Source organism: Pleuronectes platessa, chromosome 17, assembly GCF_947347685.1.
Source record: "Pleuronectes platessa chromosome 17, fPlePla1.1, whole genome shotgun sequence".
Lineage (NCBI taxonomy): Eukaryota > Metazoa > Chordata > Actinopteri > Pleuronectiformes > Pleuronectidae > Pleuronectes > Pleuronectes platessa.
Window position 1 is genome coordinate 21,278,440 of NC_070642.1, and position 15,422 is coordinate 21,293,861.

At 45.2% G+C, this 15,422-nt stretch overlaps 1 protein-coding gene across 3 annotated transcripts in view; it reads left to right on the forward strand.

Moving 5' to 3' along the window:
- The first annotated feature begins 3,958 nt into the window (after positions 1–3,958).
- afdna (afadin, adherens junction formation factor a) overlaps positions 3,959–15,422 on the forward strand; it is a 65,753-nt gene continuing 54,289 nt past the window's right edge. For all 3 annotated transcript variants that reach the window (XM_053445199.1, XM_053445200.1, XM_053445201.1), the window contains exon 1: positions 3,959–4,226. In XM_053445199.1, coding sequence (XP_053301174.1) covers positions 4,125–4,226 — 102 coding nt within the window. In that variant the 5' untranslated portion in view covers positions 3,959–4,124. The remainder of the gene's footprint in view (positions 4,227–15,422) is intronic.

A 15,422-nucleotide genomic window follows, 5' to 3' on the forward strand; every position in this document is an offset into this window, starting at 1 on the left:
CGTGGTTCTTATCAGTCTGAGAAGAGTCGTGTGCAGATCACAGTCCCGGCTCATTTTATTTAAATCTCTCCCGCTCGGAGATGTTCTCACTTCCCTCAGGAGTCAGGGGGGGATAGAGATTAAGTCGTGGCAGCTATGGACGCTCTGATAAAGAAACGATTCAGTCTGAAATCAGGGGAACAATCTGTGCTGCTGCGCTCGAGATGAACAGTTGGTGCACAGGCGGAGAGCAGGTGCTGACCTACAGCTTCAGGTCCAATGTGCACTCGATCATTCGCAAAAAAGACGTTTCACAAAAATGCCATCTAAGGTCACATTGGGTCTCTCCCCTCCACGTAAGCCCTTCATTCCTCCACCTCCTCCACCACTTCTTTTTTCATGGAGCTTTTTATATCTCTTCTCTGCCTCTTCTCCATCTCGATCCGGCCTTTTTTAGTATCTGGCACAACCCACCACTTGTTCTCATTCACCTCCTGCTCGTCAGGTCTCTGTCTGTGTGGATTTCTCTCACCGAACCAAGCTGTCTTTCTAAAAGTGGCTCCACAGAAGAGTGTGACGGGTGAAAAGACGAGTTCTCATCCTGATGGCGATAGATTGAACACGTGTATGATGCTGAATGAAGGGGAGGGGCCTCAGACTGTCGGTGAACAGACAAGAGGTCAGGTCTCGATAAAATGAAATAAAAACATTAAAATAAAAAGTCTCTCATTCGAAATCTATGAAATACTATCATGGTTGAATATTAGAATTGCATACAGACTAGTTATAGTATAGATAATTACTCAGTGAGCCGTCATAGGCAGAACCAGGGTAATATTTTTTCTCTTGTCTTGTTTGTTTGTAATTTTTTCGAAATTTGTTGGGTACATTACTTGGAAAGGAATCTTCAGATGATTCAGTTTTGAAGATGATTGGTCAAAGGTCAAAGGTCAAAGGTTAAAGGTCAAGCTCAAACAACGTCTGCTCTACGGCTGCATGATTTTTAGGTTAATAACAATCGATGATATTTAACATCATGTTGTTTTAACTGCGTGATATCATGTTGTTTTTAACTTTCATTTAACTTTTACGCACCAAACAGGAGAAGCATTCTCAATTTCATTTTGTCCAATATAAAGGCTTTTCTATTCTATTCTAATCTATTCTATTCTAATCTATGTTATCCTGTTCTGTTCTGTTCTTTAAAACAAATCATTTTCCTATCTAAACTTTCTCCGCCAAACAAAACTTCCTCGTTTGGTTTGTCCTCTTCTCTGCAGCAGTTCCCTCTTTTTTCACGAACTGAATGTTTTGTTTCACGTAAGTTTGCTTGTAAAACTAAGGCCGTTGATTATGTGACACACACACACACACATACACACACACACACACACACACACACACACACACACACACACACACACACACACACACACACACGAACACTGTCCTTGTGATTCCGCTGTGAGTCTTGGCTGAACTGTCTGTTCAAGTGTCTGTTATCAAGTGAACAACCGGAGAGATTCCACCATCTGCATGAAACTGTTACAGTAAGTGAGATAAGAAGGGTTTTCATGGCTATTTTTTAGAAGCCAACAGATAAGAGCTCTTTGTTGTGGTCGGAGCAGGAGACAAAATGCGTGATAAGTATTTGGGAGGATGAGGAGAAGAACCCAGCTTCTAACACTCGTCTCTGAGTGTTTGTGAAAACATGCGATGTCAGGGGCGTCTTATCAGAAGCCGATGAATCAACACAATCCTCCTGTTACTGCCGTTGTCCAGGGAATAAATTATGTTTAAACTGGTAAATCTGTGTGTGTCTCTCTGTGTGTGTGTGTGTGTTTGTGTGTGTGTCAGACAGAAGCAGTGATAGTGTCGCTGATACAGGAAGTGGCAGGGTTATCTGGTGAGGTTGGTTTCCTGTTGTGGTTTCTCACTTCTGCTTCTCAAACAAGTTCAGCAACAACTCACACGATGGATCCTCCCCAGTGCAAATAATGACCAGACAATTTAAGATCATTTGAAACCATTTAAACTCATCAAATAAAACGATATAACACAAACTATAATAGCATTAAACAATACACGTGTATCAATAATCTTCATATCTGCTTACATCTTATTTATCTAAATAACTGACATCAGATAATAATCTGAAATCCGAATGGATCAGTCTTTGAGCAGATCATGTAAACATCATAATCCAAATAATGTCTGAATAAGATCGAAGTCAGATTATTTGTCTCATTTGTTTTCATTTTCAAAAGAAATTCAATTAAACAACAACCATGTGTCATATGAGATGAATATTTCCAATCCCATTAATACACAAATATAAATACAGATAGATTTATACTATTTCATGTTGTTTACTTTTTTTCCTTACAACCCACAGTGTAGTGTGAGATCAGCTGTTCTGATAGAAGAAGCCTTTTTTCATCCATTACTCACACATGAGGTCAGTGCGACACTCCTCCATTAGACAACAACACCCACAAATTCAGGCACAGTGACGAATGTGTTTATAGGAAGCCGGAGCTACTGTTAGACACTGTGTCTGGAAGGGGGGGGGGGGGGGGGAAGCCACTCACTGCTCTATTTTTATAGATGTGATCACTGCTGTATTCCTGACACTTCACAAGTATCTGCCTGATATCTGGTGACCTCTCAGGGTCCCTGATGGCCGGGTGTTAATAAGGAGCTGTTTTTTTTACATAACTGAGAACTACGTCACACACACACCCACAAACTAAAACACACACACACACCAACATACACGGGGAAAATGACATGAGCCTCTGCTGATCGTTATGTCCAGTGTGTCGATAGAAAGAATGAAATCAAGTGGTGAGAGGAGTTATCAGAAAACTCTATCCCTCCTATGAGATGTGTGTCTGAATTAGTGTTTGTGTGTGAATGTGTGTTTGTGTGTGTGTTGTTGGACAGAGGTCCTTGGCAGCATTGTGTGGCATTCAGCACCTTGGGGGCCTGGGCTGGATTAGGAGAAAACAAAGAATGCTCCTCTGACAGTGTTTGAAATATTCACAATTCTGTTTTGTGAACAACTGTGAGAGAAGTTATGTTTTTTTTCTTTAATGCTTTGTGTTATAACTATTGCTTTATTATTTTGCTGTCATACCATTTTCTGCATGTTGACTTAGTATTTTCTATTCTGTGAAATGTTAATATTTAATTCGATATTTAGACAGAGGTCTTTCTGCCTCCCAAAATGTTATTTGTTATCTTGTCATTTCTATGTATTAAACACATAGAACAAATTATGTTATTGGTTTATTAGACATGATTAATATTCAAATGTGTAGTTGAACACGAGCAGTAGAAATAGGCTTAAATAAAAAAAGGCTTTAATTACCATACACTGACGTAATCCCTCTCAGTATTAACTCTTTACAGTCAGTGTGTTGAGTGAAGAAGCTGCAGCATCCATCACGTTTACTGGTTCTGAAACAGATCAGAGTTTCTGTTTGTTCACAGACGAGTGTACAGAGTAATGTTGATGATGATGATGATTATTATTGTTGTTGTTGTTGCTATTATTAATATCATGTTGTCGCTCAGATGTAGCCATATCATTTTCTTCTTGTCAACTTTGTATTTTCTATTTCTGTAAATGTTGTCATTGTTAATTTCATTAGCTCAAGTCCTCAAAAGAGCCCACTGGGTCTTCTGCATCCTCCTGAAACTGTTTATTATTGTTATCTTGTCATTTTCTCTGTTTATTGGCTCATTGAACATCAACACAGTTCAAACATGTAGTTGAACACGAGCAGTAGAGTTAAGTTTAAACACAAATGATCATTAAAGTTAAGTTTAATTAAAGATAATCAGTATTAACTCTTCACACTGAGCTGCAGCCCTCAAACGGTTAACAGTAGATGCGCGTGCACACTACAGCGTCCAGAGTGCTTTCCGGGAGCGCGCAGAGCGGCGTCGGGAGCGCGCCTTGTGGAGCAGAGAGACAGGGAGCGCGCAGAGTCCCGGTGACCACACGGCTCTCGGTGTCCGCGGCGCCGCTTCTCTTCCTCCGGTTGGACTAACGCTACGGGACGTGGGGCTTTTTTTATCCGGCGGAACACACACACACACACACGGACGGACGCACGGAGCCTCCAACGCTGTCCACCATGACGGGGAGCCGGGAGGAGGAGAGGAGGAAACTGGCCGACATCATCAACCACTGGAACGCCAACCGGCTCGACCTGTTCGAGATCAGCCGCCCCACAGAGGTAGGAGCCCGGCCCGGGCCGCCAGGAGAGGCCGCGGACCTGCGGGCCCTCTCCTGCGGGGGAAGGGGAACGGGGGGGTGGGGACCGAGAAAACCGCGGCTGGTTGACGCCCGTGTTTGAAATCTGCGGGAAGCTGTTGCGGGCAGCGTGGTTTGCTCGGTGGTGGTTCCCAGTACGTGCCTGGACAGAACGAATACCAGACTCCATTGAGAAATCTGGTGATTTACTCCGTCGGAGCATTCACTCATTAAACATATTTTCTTACATTAAGCTGACATTTTGGCTTCTTCAGTCACAAACCGGAAAGTGTCCACTGATTTACATAATTTAATCTGAATAAATTCATCTTTATTTGACAAACACTTCACACAAACGTAGCTAGCTGCTAGCTACCGCCCACAGCTGTGCTTTGAGGTAAAAACCGGAATAAATCCCAGTGTGGACCCTTTACAGGACAACAAATAACGCCGAATGTGAAGTGAACGCTACTGGTTTCTATTCGGCACGTTAGATTGTGTTTCTGTGAGTGTGGATGTGTGGGAAAAGAGCGGTGACACCGAAACCACCTGATTTCCGAATGGGAGTTTGGTGCGGTCTCTCCAGTTGAAGAGGGGAACGGGCACGTATCGGGGGGCCAGCTAGCTAGGAGGCAAGTGCATTTACCTGTGGAGCCGCCACTAGCCGTGTGCACAAGGGGCCGCCGGGGACCACTAATGGCTGGAAACACGTCTTTTCGTGTTTTAAAGCAGAAAGTTAAATGGTGGCCCGTGCTAGCTGTGTGTGCAGCGGGGCTCGCAATGGCTGACGAGCCCGGGAGCCCGCCGAGGCTGTTTGATACGCAGGGCAAATAGATAAAAGCTTAAAGTATTAGCAACAAGCTGGAGGTGAATGCTTCCATCGAGGGGGGGGGGGGGGGGGGGGGGGCTTGGAGGATGCTAGCCCCCCGTGCAGCCGGTGCAGAACGTGCAACCTGCCCCGCGTCACGTCGTCCGGCATTGTCCTGGAGAACGAGCTGCTCGTTTGACCGGCAATGATCTGACCCTGCGACGTGTGGAGGGAGCCGGGCTGCGATCAGATGACCCGTCTGCACCCGGGCTGTTTACTACAAACACGAGGGCCACAAGCAGACTCCTTCCCTGGGGACTCGATCCACCGAGCAGGAGCCTGGTGATGGTTCCAGTCCACCCAGAACAAGCTCATCAACATCCTAACCTTTAACTGGTGCATCTACTGGTTGCACAAAGTAGTTCTGATTTACAGCTCTGGACTGTGATTGTGTTCTTTCTTTTTTTCGGCGGGCAGCCCACCCCCCACCCATGTCTCCTTGGAGGAGGTGGGTGCATGGAAGGAGGGGGTTGGGGGGGCGGCAAAGGGTCCCCCCCCCCCCCCCCCCCCACACTCCTCTTCTTGAGCCGATTAATTTAGCAGGATTGAAGCCGTTGGCCTGGGTGGTGAAGTGCACACACACACACACACACAACCTTTCATTCTGAGAGGAATGATTAACCCAGTGCAGGATGTGAGTCCCTCACTGTACAAGGAGCATTGCCTCACTGCTGAGGACGGTGCAGAGTGTCGTCCAGCTGAACTTGATTACATGGAAGCAGATGCATGGTCTTCCCTCTGCCAGGCCCACACCCTCCCCATATGTCAGCTGGTTAAACCCCCCCCCACCCCCCCCCAGGCTGCACAAGTGTCCTTCAAACTGTCTAGACTGCTCCTGACCGGGGCCCGTACATGAAATATACTGTGCCTTTAAATTTACAGTATCATCTGTGATTGACGCTGACGTCAGAATTGATTTGGCGCCACAGGTTCGACATGTCTGATTGTGAAATGTTTAATTTCAGAACAAAACTGCCACCGCCGGAGAGAGAGGGGAGATCATTCGTGTGATTAGATTAGCCATGGATGGCTTATTAGTCTGGAGCAAAGGTTCTCCAACTTTTTAATCTTGCAACCCCAACTGAACGAGTCCTGCTGTGGGACTTATTGTGCCGCTCATTAGAACATAACAGGTACTTGTGTCACGTGGGGGATTCACAGCAGGCACAGACGTTCTCTAGAATTCAATAAACACTGCGATTGAAATTCACAGAACAATAGATGCACCGCGGTTTGTTTTACTTGGAGAAAAAGATGGTGGGAAAGTTTACTTTGCTTCGGTTTTGTATTTATTCTCTAGGTTCACACTGCCTGGAATTTAAATGAGCACAATGAAAAGACTGGGCATAGATATTGCTGGTTAGTTTTAATATCATAAATACATCGTTGCCTTCAGTAGTCTGGTTTAATTCCTTCATCTCTCACGATAGGACCGTATTTAATTCCTGCTACGTGTCCCCACATATGACGTCTTCCTTCCTGTGAGAGGAGGCTCTCTGCTCTTAGGGATTGTTAGCACAGTCGGCTCCGCAGCATCCACAGGAATCCCTCTCAAAACACAGGGTTTCTGTGGCATCAGAGCCGGAGTGTTGACAGCTGACATCCAGCAGCTCCCTGTGCCTGGAAAGATGCGCATACGCAAGAAGCTGTTGTCAGAATTGTTGCTAAATATAACTTGTGTTACAGAAACAAACACTGCAGCGATAATTCAGGATGTGATGGGGAGCATTTTAAAAACACAAATCTAGTTTGTTACACATTTGGAACCATTTAAAATTCATAAATGATGTCTTGATACCTAATTACACGCACTGGGTAATTAATTTACAAGCCTTGTTACAGGCTGTGAAGCAAGACGACTTGTAAACAAAAGTAGTGGAGGTACACATCTAAAACATTCACTGTACTTACTGACACACATTGTGCAGGACAAGTAGACCTTGTACACGAGACAGTGGAAGATGATAGAGAGTAGATGATGCGTATCCTCTTACAAGTGAACTCAGCAGCCGTCCCTCACTGTGCACTCTATGTATCCAGCAACACAATTATGCCGTAGGAAGCGGCTGTGGTGGCAATTATCAGGTGGTGCTGTTTAAGCCGGTGATTACATGTGATGGTGTTAATCAGGCAGGTTTGACATTCTCCCCTGCAGGTGCCTTCTGAAGCTGTGATTACATGAGGATGTTGCTGAGTTCTCCCTCAGATTAGAGCTGATTCTGATAAATCAGGCTGTATCTTAATATCAGGCTTTGACTGGAAGTGTTAAAAGTGGAACAGTGTTTTTATTAGTTTTTGTTCGTCCAGTTCTTAATGGTTTTTCGCTCGAGAACTTCCAGACCAGCTCAACTCACCAGACAACAATTTCTGTAATCTGAAGAATGGCAGCCGGGTGTGTTGTACATCACGTTTGTGTTTGTTCTTTCATTCACAATGAGGCTTGATTGCTTTTGAGTTTCTAATGAAGGACTTGAAGAATCCAGTAGCACAGTGTCTGCAGGAGATGGAAGTATTAGTTCTCTACCACTGTGTTTTTAAATACATAGCTTAGATATTGTACTTCCAGTTACAGGGTTAAGACACTTTATACAGGTTTAAACTTTTCTTTCTGAAACCAGCCGATGATGTAATGAGATCTCTGAAAGCCACCTAGCGTCTCCTGTAATTGCAGTTTGCTGTGACAGTCACGTGATGCAGTGAATGACAGAGCTGAACAACAAGTTTAATAGGCAGTGTTTCTGCAAGGATTTATCTCAGCAGCCGACGGGGGAACCAGTGTTTCAATGCAATGACCCACTGGGATGTTCCCCAGTATGCCTGGTTCTCAGTCTGGGCACCTGGTTTGTGTGTGTGCCCAGTAGAAATCAATCTAACTCCATGTTAGTTAGTCTCCTCTAACTTTATATATTTGCCTCCTCTTCCCGTCTGTCTCTGTTTCACCTCAGCTGTGTGTTTCCACGCGACTCTGCTTCCTGTATCTGTCATTTCAAATTAAAAGTCCTCTACAGAGTTGTGCGTTAATGCAGGTGCGGCAAATTGTTCATAGCAGAAACACAGCTGTGTGTGTGGAGGAGTTTTGTTAACACGTTGTTCTTAGTTTAATGGACAATTTCCAGGTTTAGGGATTTGTTGAGCAACGGAATGAGATGAAAAACTGTGTTGTTAACAAACAATTAGAAACACAAAAATCCTCAGCTAACGAAAGATAGAGAAACCAGTTATTTTCAAGTCTGAGGCGGGAAGTTCATATCCAGCTTCTTTCCCATAGGATGTGAAAGCAGCGTTTCAGCAGACTCGCCGTGACATCAGCGACCACTCCCTCCTCGCCCCGCTACAGAGGAAGCAGGAAGTGGGCAGGAAGTGTGTGTTGTGGGGAGATATTGGGTTTCCTGTGGTGGAGGTGGAATGACTGTTGTTTTTAGAGCGATGCACGATCAGATTTTATTTTATTTTACCAGTTATTTCCAGATGCTAGGGTTCATCTTAGTTGTTGTTTTTGCCACTGATGCCATTTCTGATGTTGTGGAGTGGGAGGTTTTATTTTGTGCTTCACCTGGATAACACCATAAAGATCTTAAACTTTGTTCAGATTTCCAACACTGTCAGAATCACAAATTAATATTGTGATATAATGATTTTTTAAGGAAAACCTATTAAGAGGCTCCTAATAACATGCAAACTTGTGTCGGTTAGGTGTGTGTGAGCGGGTTTAGAGGTCAAACTAAGTGTGTGCGACAAAGAAACAACCGTGTCACCACAGACGGATTAGGATTCAGTCAGTCTGGTGTTTACCTGCTCGGCGCGGTGGAGGCCTGGTTAACAGATCTGCTGGCCACAGCCACAACTACAACACAAAGAGGTCGCACACACACACACACACACACACACACACACAGACACACACAGACACACACATAAACTGACAGCTCTGTGTTTGACTCTCTGATTGCATTGTCTGTCTGTGTGTGTTCACCGGCTGTCCTCCCTCTCCCCCCCCCCCACTCGCACGCCCTTTACTGTCTCTCCTCCATCGTGTCGTGTGGCCACTGGCTGCGTCCCCATGGAAACGCTGTAGCTGTGATGGCTACAGGAGGCCACACACACACACACACACACACACACACACACACACGGGCCGTCGACAGTTTTGCAAAAGAAGTGTGTGAGTGTGATTGATTGAGTGTGCTGGAGTCAGATAGTTGTGATTGACAGTATTGTTAATACAGGTTGGAAAGGCCGTGATCAGTCGGTTTGACTTAATTGTGTTGCCGCTCTGGAACACTCACCTCTATAAGTGTTGCTCTGTCGAGATGGAGATTAGTCGACTGCTGCTGCTCTTGTTTCCTTTCACGTGTCCTGGTTCGCTGGAAGAGTTTCAAATATCCAGATATCAGGAATGACTGATAACTAGTGGGAAGGTGCAGGATTGGCTTCACTGTGTGAGAGTGTTAATGGAAAGGAGCCTTATCAGCTCTTTGGACAAAGGTAAACACACACACACACACACACACACACACACACACAGAGAGAGCAGGTGTAAAGCTCATATCATTAGTGCTGATGTGGCTTTGTCCAGTTTCATTTGAGATTTCAGGCTTTTATATTTACCTCCAACCGAGGAGGTTATGTTTTCACCCCCGGGCGTCTGTTCACAGGAAGTTGAGACTGCATTAAACAGCAGAAGAAGAAGAAGAAGAAGCTGGATTGCTGCAGTCTTCCCCTCTAGTGATTTAATGTTTGAACAATGAGGACGTTCATTTGACGCATACAAACTAGTGTTGAGTAGGGGATGCAGGTTGTAATACCATAATAATAATAGTTCCACCTTTGTCGTCTCTGTTGCTGTGATCCTCTGCCGGGGGGGGGAGGGGGGGGGGGGCTCTGCCTATCAGCTCCACCAGATGAAGCCGTAAATGTGTGTCACCTTTCATGGTCAAGCGGTGGGTGTGGCCCTGTGTGCATGTGTGAGAGTTATCGCTTCATTACGAAGAGGGGCAAAGGATCACAACCGCAGGTCTCATAGCCCGTCCAGCAGAGTTATGACCCATCTCCATGACACACAAACACTTAGACACACAAACAGATGGAAGGAGGTGATTGAACCGACCAACCAGAGCCCACTCGTGTTCATATTCAGTCCTGAAAGAACCCTTCAGTGTTTATCACTGCCTGAGTGTTGTGTGGTTTATCTCCCGTCTTGTACGTTGTCATGTTCACTCTTCATTCTGACAGTTTCCTCCAGTTTGACGGCATGAAAGCGACCGAGGCCGTTATTTATTCTTTTTGTTTCAACATCTCAGATAATTGTCTGAACCCACAATTACCCTGTTGTTGTTGTTGTTTGTGTGTCTTTCCGTCAGTCACTTTCATTTACATCGCCGGGAAATCACAAATTCACCACTGATGTTTTGTAGATCATCAGGCTTCACAGAACCTCAATTCATTGGCTGAATCAGCGATTATTTTGATATAGAGAAATCCTGTGTCATTTGTGACACTCACACATTTCATAGACTCAAAAATTGATCGTTCAATTGGTAAATCATGAAAAGTAACTGGTTAGATCCAATTTCATCGACACCTTGTGTAGTATTGCGGTGTGTAACCCTCAGTCGGTGTAATTGATGGAGCCGGCCTCGGTCTATTGGCTGCTGCCTGTTAACTGGCAGGATGGGGTCACGCTGCCTGGACAGCCACGATATTTATCACCACTACTTCCTGCACGATGGGAAACCCTGCCTCGCCCTCCAGGGCAGCGAGTGAGGCTTAATGTGGGCGACACATTGATTATGATGCGTTTTATATCAGCATCTGTGAAATCTAATGTTATGATATTAACAGAATACAGGCTGGTCAGTGGGTTATTTAATATATCATTTGTACATTAATAGTTGCAGTGTAAAACCAAGGATGTTAGTTTTAGTTTACAATCTGCAGCAGCAACATGAGCTGACGATCATGACGCAAATGTACAGTTAATTACAGGTGGTTTCCATTTTTCAGCGTGTGCCATCAAGCCCGGTGTTAAGCTGCAGTTCTTACTTTGAATTTAGAGACGGTAGAAAAATAGGGCAACCGAAGATTTAGAAACAAAACAGACGTGAGGTGAATCCCGAATGTTCTTCAACAGGAACTCATCCCAGTTCCACAGACCGTGCAGTCCACAGATTTTTATTTACACATTTGTTTGTCTGGGTATTTATCGAATAATTGATTGTTGCTTTAATTTACAGGTTGTTTAGGCCTTAAATCAACGTCAGTGAATCCTGCTCCTCGTTTGAGGCAGTTAATTCTCCTCGATGGGATGATCAATATATGTAAAACGCTCTTTTTTTAAAGAAGCCTCCGTAAGCAATCCACAGTAACACATCAGCATGATCTGTGAGTGGGCTTTAGTGTGTGTGTGTGTTTGTGTTTTAGTGTGTGTTCGAGGATCCCATTGGGTGATGTGTCAGAGGTTTCAGGGTTCCTACCGGTGCTGGAATTCGTGGAATGTGAATGAAGTTCAGAGCAGTGACTTCCAGACGCAGACGGTCGAGTAACTTGAGAGATTCTCCCGGAAAAAGTTTGGGGAAAGTTAGACAATTTAACAAGCTGTTAATTCTGAGAGGGGCGAGTGTGTTTTTCAGCTTTCGTTTTTTTGTATTTTTTGCGGTTTGAGGGGTTTCTGTGAAACTTGGGTGGAGAACGCCAGAAGAGAGGGACGTTTGGGGAGAGTCATGGAAGAGTTATGGAATTCACATTAAGGCCACAGCGGGGGTTTTCTCCCTCTCTCCTCGGAGGCATGTTGGTTGGGAAGCACCTGTGGTTCATGATGTGCTGCTCTCTCTCCACCGTCTCTCTCCCTCTGTCAAACACACATTCCTTTTCTGTGATTTGGCCTCTCTCTTATCTATCCGTTCTCTTTTTCCTCTTGTTCTAAAACAAGCAGTGTATTGTGTGTGCTCAGCAGAGCAGCCCGCCCTCAAAGCTCAGTGTGTGTGTGTGTGTGTGTGTATCTATAAATGTGTGTGTGTTTGTTCCAGGCAGCCTGTCAGACCACGTTAATCCCCTCAGAGGCCAGGCCCCGACTCCCCTCTGCCTCGCCCCTCCCCCTTTATTTCTCCTCCGCCGGCTGATATGCTCTTCCACCTGTCAGTCACGTCCCGTTCGCCTCCCCGCAGGCCAATCACACGGGAGCTAACCCCACGTTGACCCTGCAGGGATCAGACCGCAATCAGGGACCAATGACTGAGTGCGTAGCGCCGTTCGCCAGCAGCTCCCATGGTGCTTTGCTGCAGATCAATGTCTAAGTCGTGGCCCACAAGGAGGGAAAGCATGGAGGAGCGGTCTGTGCAATCACTGGGAGTACTGGGGAGTGAACTCCATGTGGTCAGAGAGGTGGCAGCACGGCCACAGTAAAACTCCACTTTAAAAACGTTGATATTTCTCATATTCGTGGCCATTTTCTTACTTTTTCTTCACCTTGTTTTGGTTCCTCCTTCTCTGTGTAGATACATGTGCAGACATGGAAACCAATGAGGCCACAGTTTTACAGATTTAGTTTACACTTCCCCTCGTTAGGATAGAGTTACAGGCTTACTGCACCTTTCTCCTGGAACTACGAACAGAAGGATCCCAAACTATCCGAGCTGATTACTGGAGGTGAATTTAGGTTATTTCTAAAGGATCTGGATCTATGTCAAGTGTTTTTGGTTGTCGCAATCTAGGATAAAAAACGTAGATTGTTCGGTTCAGCTGTCAATCCCTAAGAATTTAGACCTGCATCAGTTAAACTGGCAAATCCACGATAGAGGAAACCCCGACACAGATTTCTGCACTTTATGAATTGATAAACGTGCTGAAACTAGGAAATCACAAATCACAAATGGCGTTGTCAGGTGTCGAAGCAGCTTGGGACTCTGAACCGTGGAGTCACTTTCTGAGGCCGGGTTGGGGACGCTGCTTTAGACTATGATTCTTTTTCTCTTTTGGGAATTGGGTGAACTTAATCACCAACATAACAAACCCGCCTTTGCAAATACTCACACAACCACACACACTCCTCTATGATAAACAACGCACAAGTGACATTCTGTAGCTCAGGGACCACAACTTTTCTGTGTGTGTGTGTTGAAATGTTTGCTGGTTTGTCGGCCTGTGAAAAGTAACGTCCGACTGCAGATGGTTCAACTTGACTCTTCTCAGAAAACAGGGAGTGTGATGGAGCTGGACCGTGTCCACCTTAACATGAGCTTATGCTCCTGGCTCGTTCAGCTCACCGCTGAGTTTAAATCCCACAAGTTATCAGACCGTGAAATGTCTCTCAGATGTCTTGGAAGGATCAGTGTCAATGTGCGGGGGTGTGGTCCGTATGGAAAGAAAAGCTCTGTGAACGCTGCACTTACTTATGTTTTTACTTTAACAGAAGATCAAATGATGGTGTGTCATGTGACAGTGATAGCTTGTAGTAACAAACATGCACGATTATCACGGCTGTAAGGATACTCCAAATCGGGGGGGGGGGGGGGGGTTCTGTGTTGTATTAAAACACCAACATTCGGAACAGTAAAGAGAAAAACACCCAAAAGACATGTTGGATCAACGTCACATAAAGCTGCTTGAACAAAAATAACAAAAGACTAGGAAAGAGGGTGTGTGCGTCTCCCACAGTCTCAACATCCACAGTTTAATACGTTTATTTACAAAGTCCATAATAAGTTCCAACGTAGTTCAGTTCAAACAACGATGATATTTTATGTTCTAAAGGTTAAACTGTTACTGACTGTTAGCAAATTCAATCCCTGGTCGTTGAGTCGTGACGGATGGGAATGAGCAAGCATCCAAAAAATGGCTGCAGGTGTAGATGTACATACAAATCTGGTAATGTGATGTATTCACTACCTGCCCAGCACCAATCAGCAGACTTACAGGGGCATGGAGTTCCCTGGTTGAGACCAAAACAAAGCTAAAAGTAACAGGTTGTTTACATGGTTGCCACATTATATTTATGAGGTGATAATAAGTCAGATGTGGTGTTTCCACTCCGTTCAGTGCAGCTTTAAGTGAATGTTTATAGTTCTATATGTTGGAAACAAAGCTCACGTTGAACCGTTAGCTAGCGAAGCAGCACGAATACCTTGCAACGTATTATTGAGACGCTCAGTCGAACAAACAGAAGCAGCTTCTGCAACTTGAAGTTTCATACTGACTCGGACAGGAGGGGTCTGTGTTTGTCCAAACTCCACTCCTCTCATCTGCTGCTTGTTATTAGGACCCCCCCCAAGTGGAGCTGCACCCTGTCCTCGCCCCGTCTCCGCGTGTCCACCCCATTCCAGAAGAAGTGCTTTAGACCCTCGCATAGACAGACACACAAAGACAGTGATGGTGTGTGACTGGGGCTGGCAGCCCTGATGCAAGCCCTGTTTTTGTGTGTGTGTGTCTGAATCTTTCTGTCTGTGTGTACTTGGAGTTGAAGGTTCGGGCGGAGAGCGAGCAACTTTGTCTGTAGCTTGCTTCTCCATTTGTGTTGGATTGTTTTATGTGTGTGGTTTTGAGGCTGGCACAGAGGTTGGTGCATGTGGCCTGAGTGAGTGTGTGCGAGTGTGTTTGTGCGAGTGTGTTTGTGTGCGTGTGCATATTAAGGGAGAGGCTGCAGCCCGAGTTACTGTGTCTGGTCAGTTGTTTGTCTAAGGAGGCAGCGCCTGATGCAAACACTTTACATCTTCCAATCCGTGGCAGGACCCACCACAGAACTCTGTTGATACCGGGCAATTTAACCAACCAGAGGAAACTATTTGAAACTTCTCTGCTGGACTACTGGGATGTTCTGGTGCACTGAATCCTGCGCATGTGGAAATTAAGCCCAAACCAGGGTTTCCTCTTCTTCTGTGAGCTGGCTGTTTTTCGCTGGTGGAGGCGAGATGATGTCATGTGCTAATTTGGATTCTTGTGGCATCAGTTGCATCAGTTTGAGGATATCTGCAAGTTTCATCAAGACGTTTCAAAGGGTTTTAATGCCAATGTGAAGCCTCTGCTTTGGCTATTTTCGGATTTAAGTCACGTTTAAAGGTCAAACAATTAAGTGAGTTTGATGAAGTCGAAGATTTTCAGGCCCCGCAGGCGAACTGAACGTTATATAAGGAGCTAGTGTTCACAGTTTCTGAAGGAAAGTTGTTAAAATAATTTCTATAGTTTGTGACGTTTGTAAGTTCTCTTCATGCAGAGCTGCAGGCATCAGCATTCAGCCAGAGAGTTCAGCGGTTCTCGTTCATTTAGACTTCCTGTGGCTCAGAACTCGTCCTCCCCGAGTCTGAGTGAAGACCAGATTAG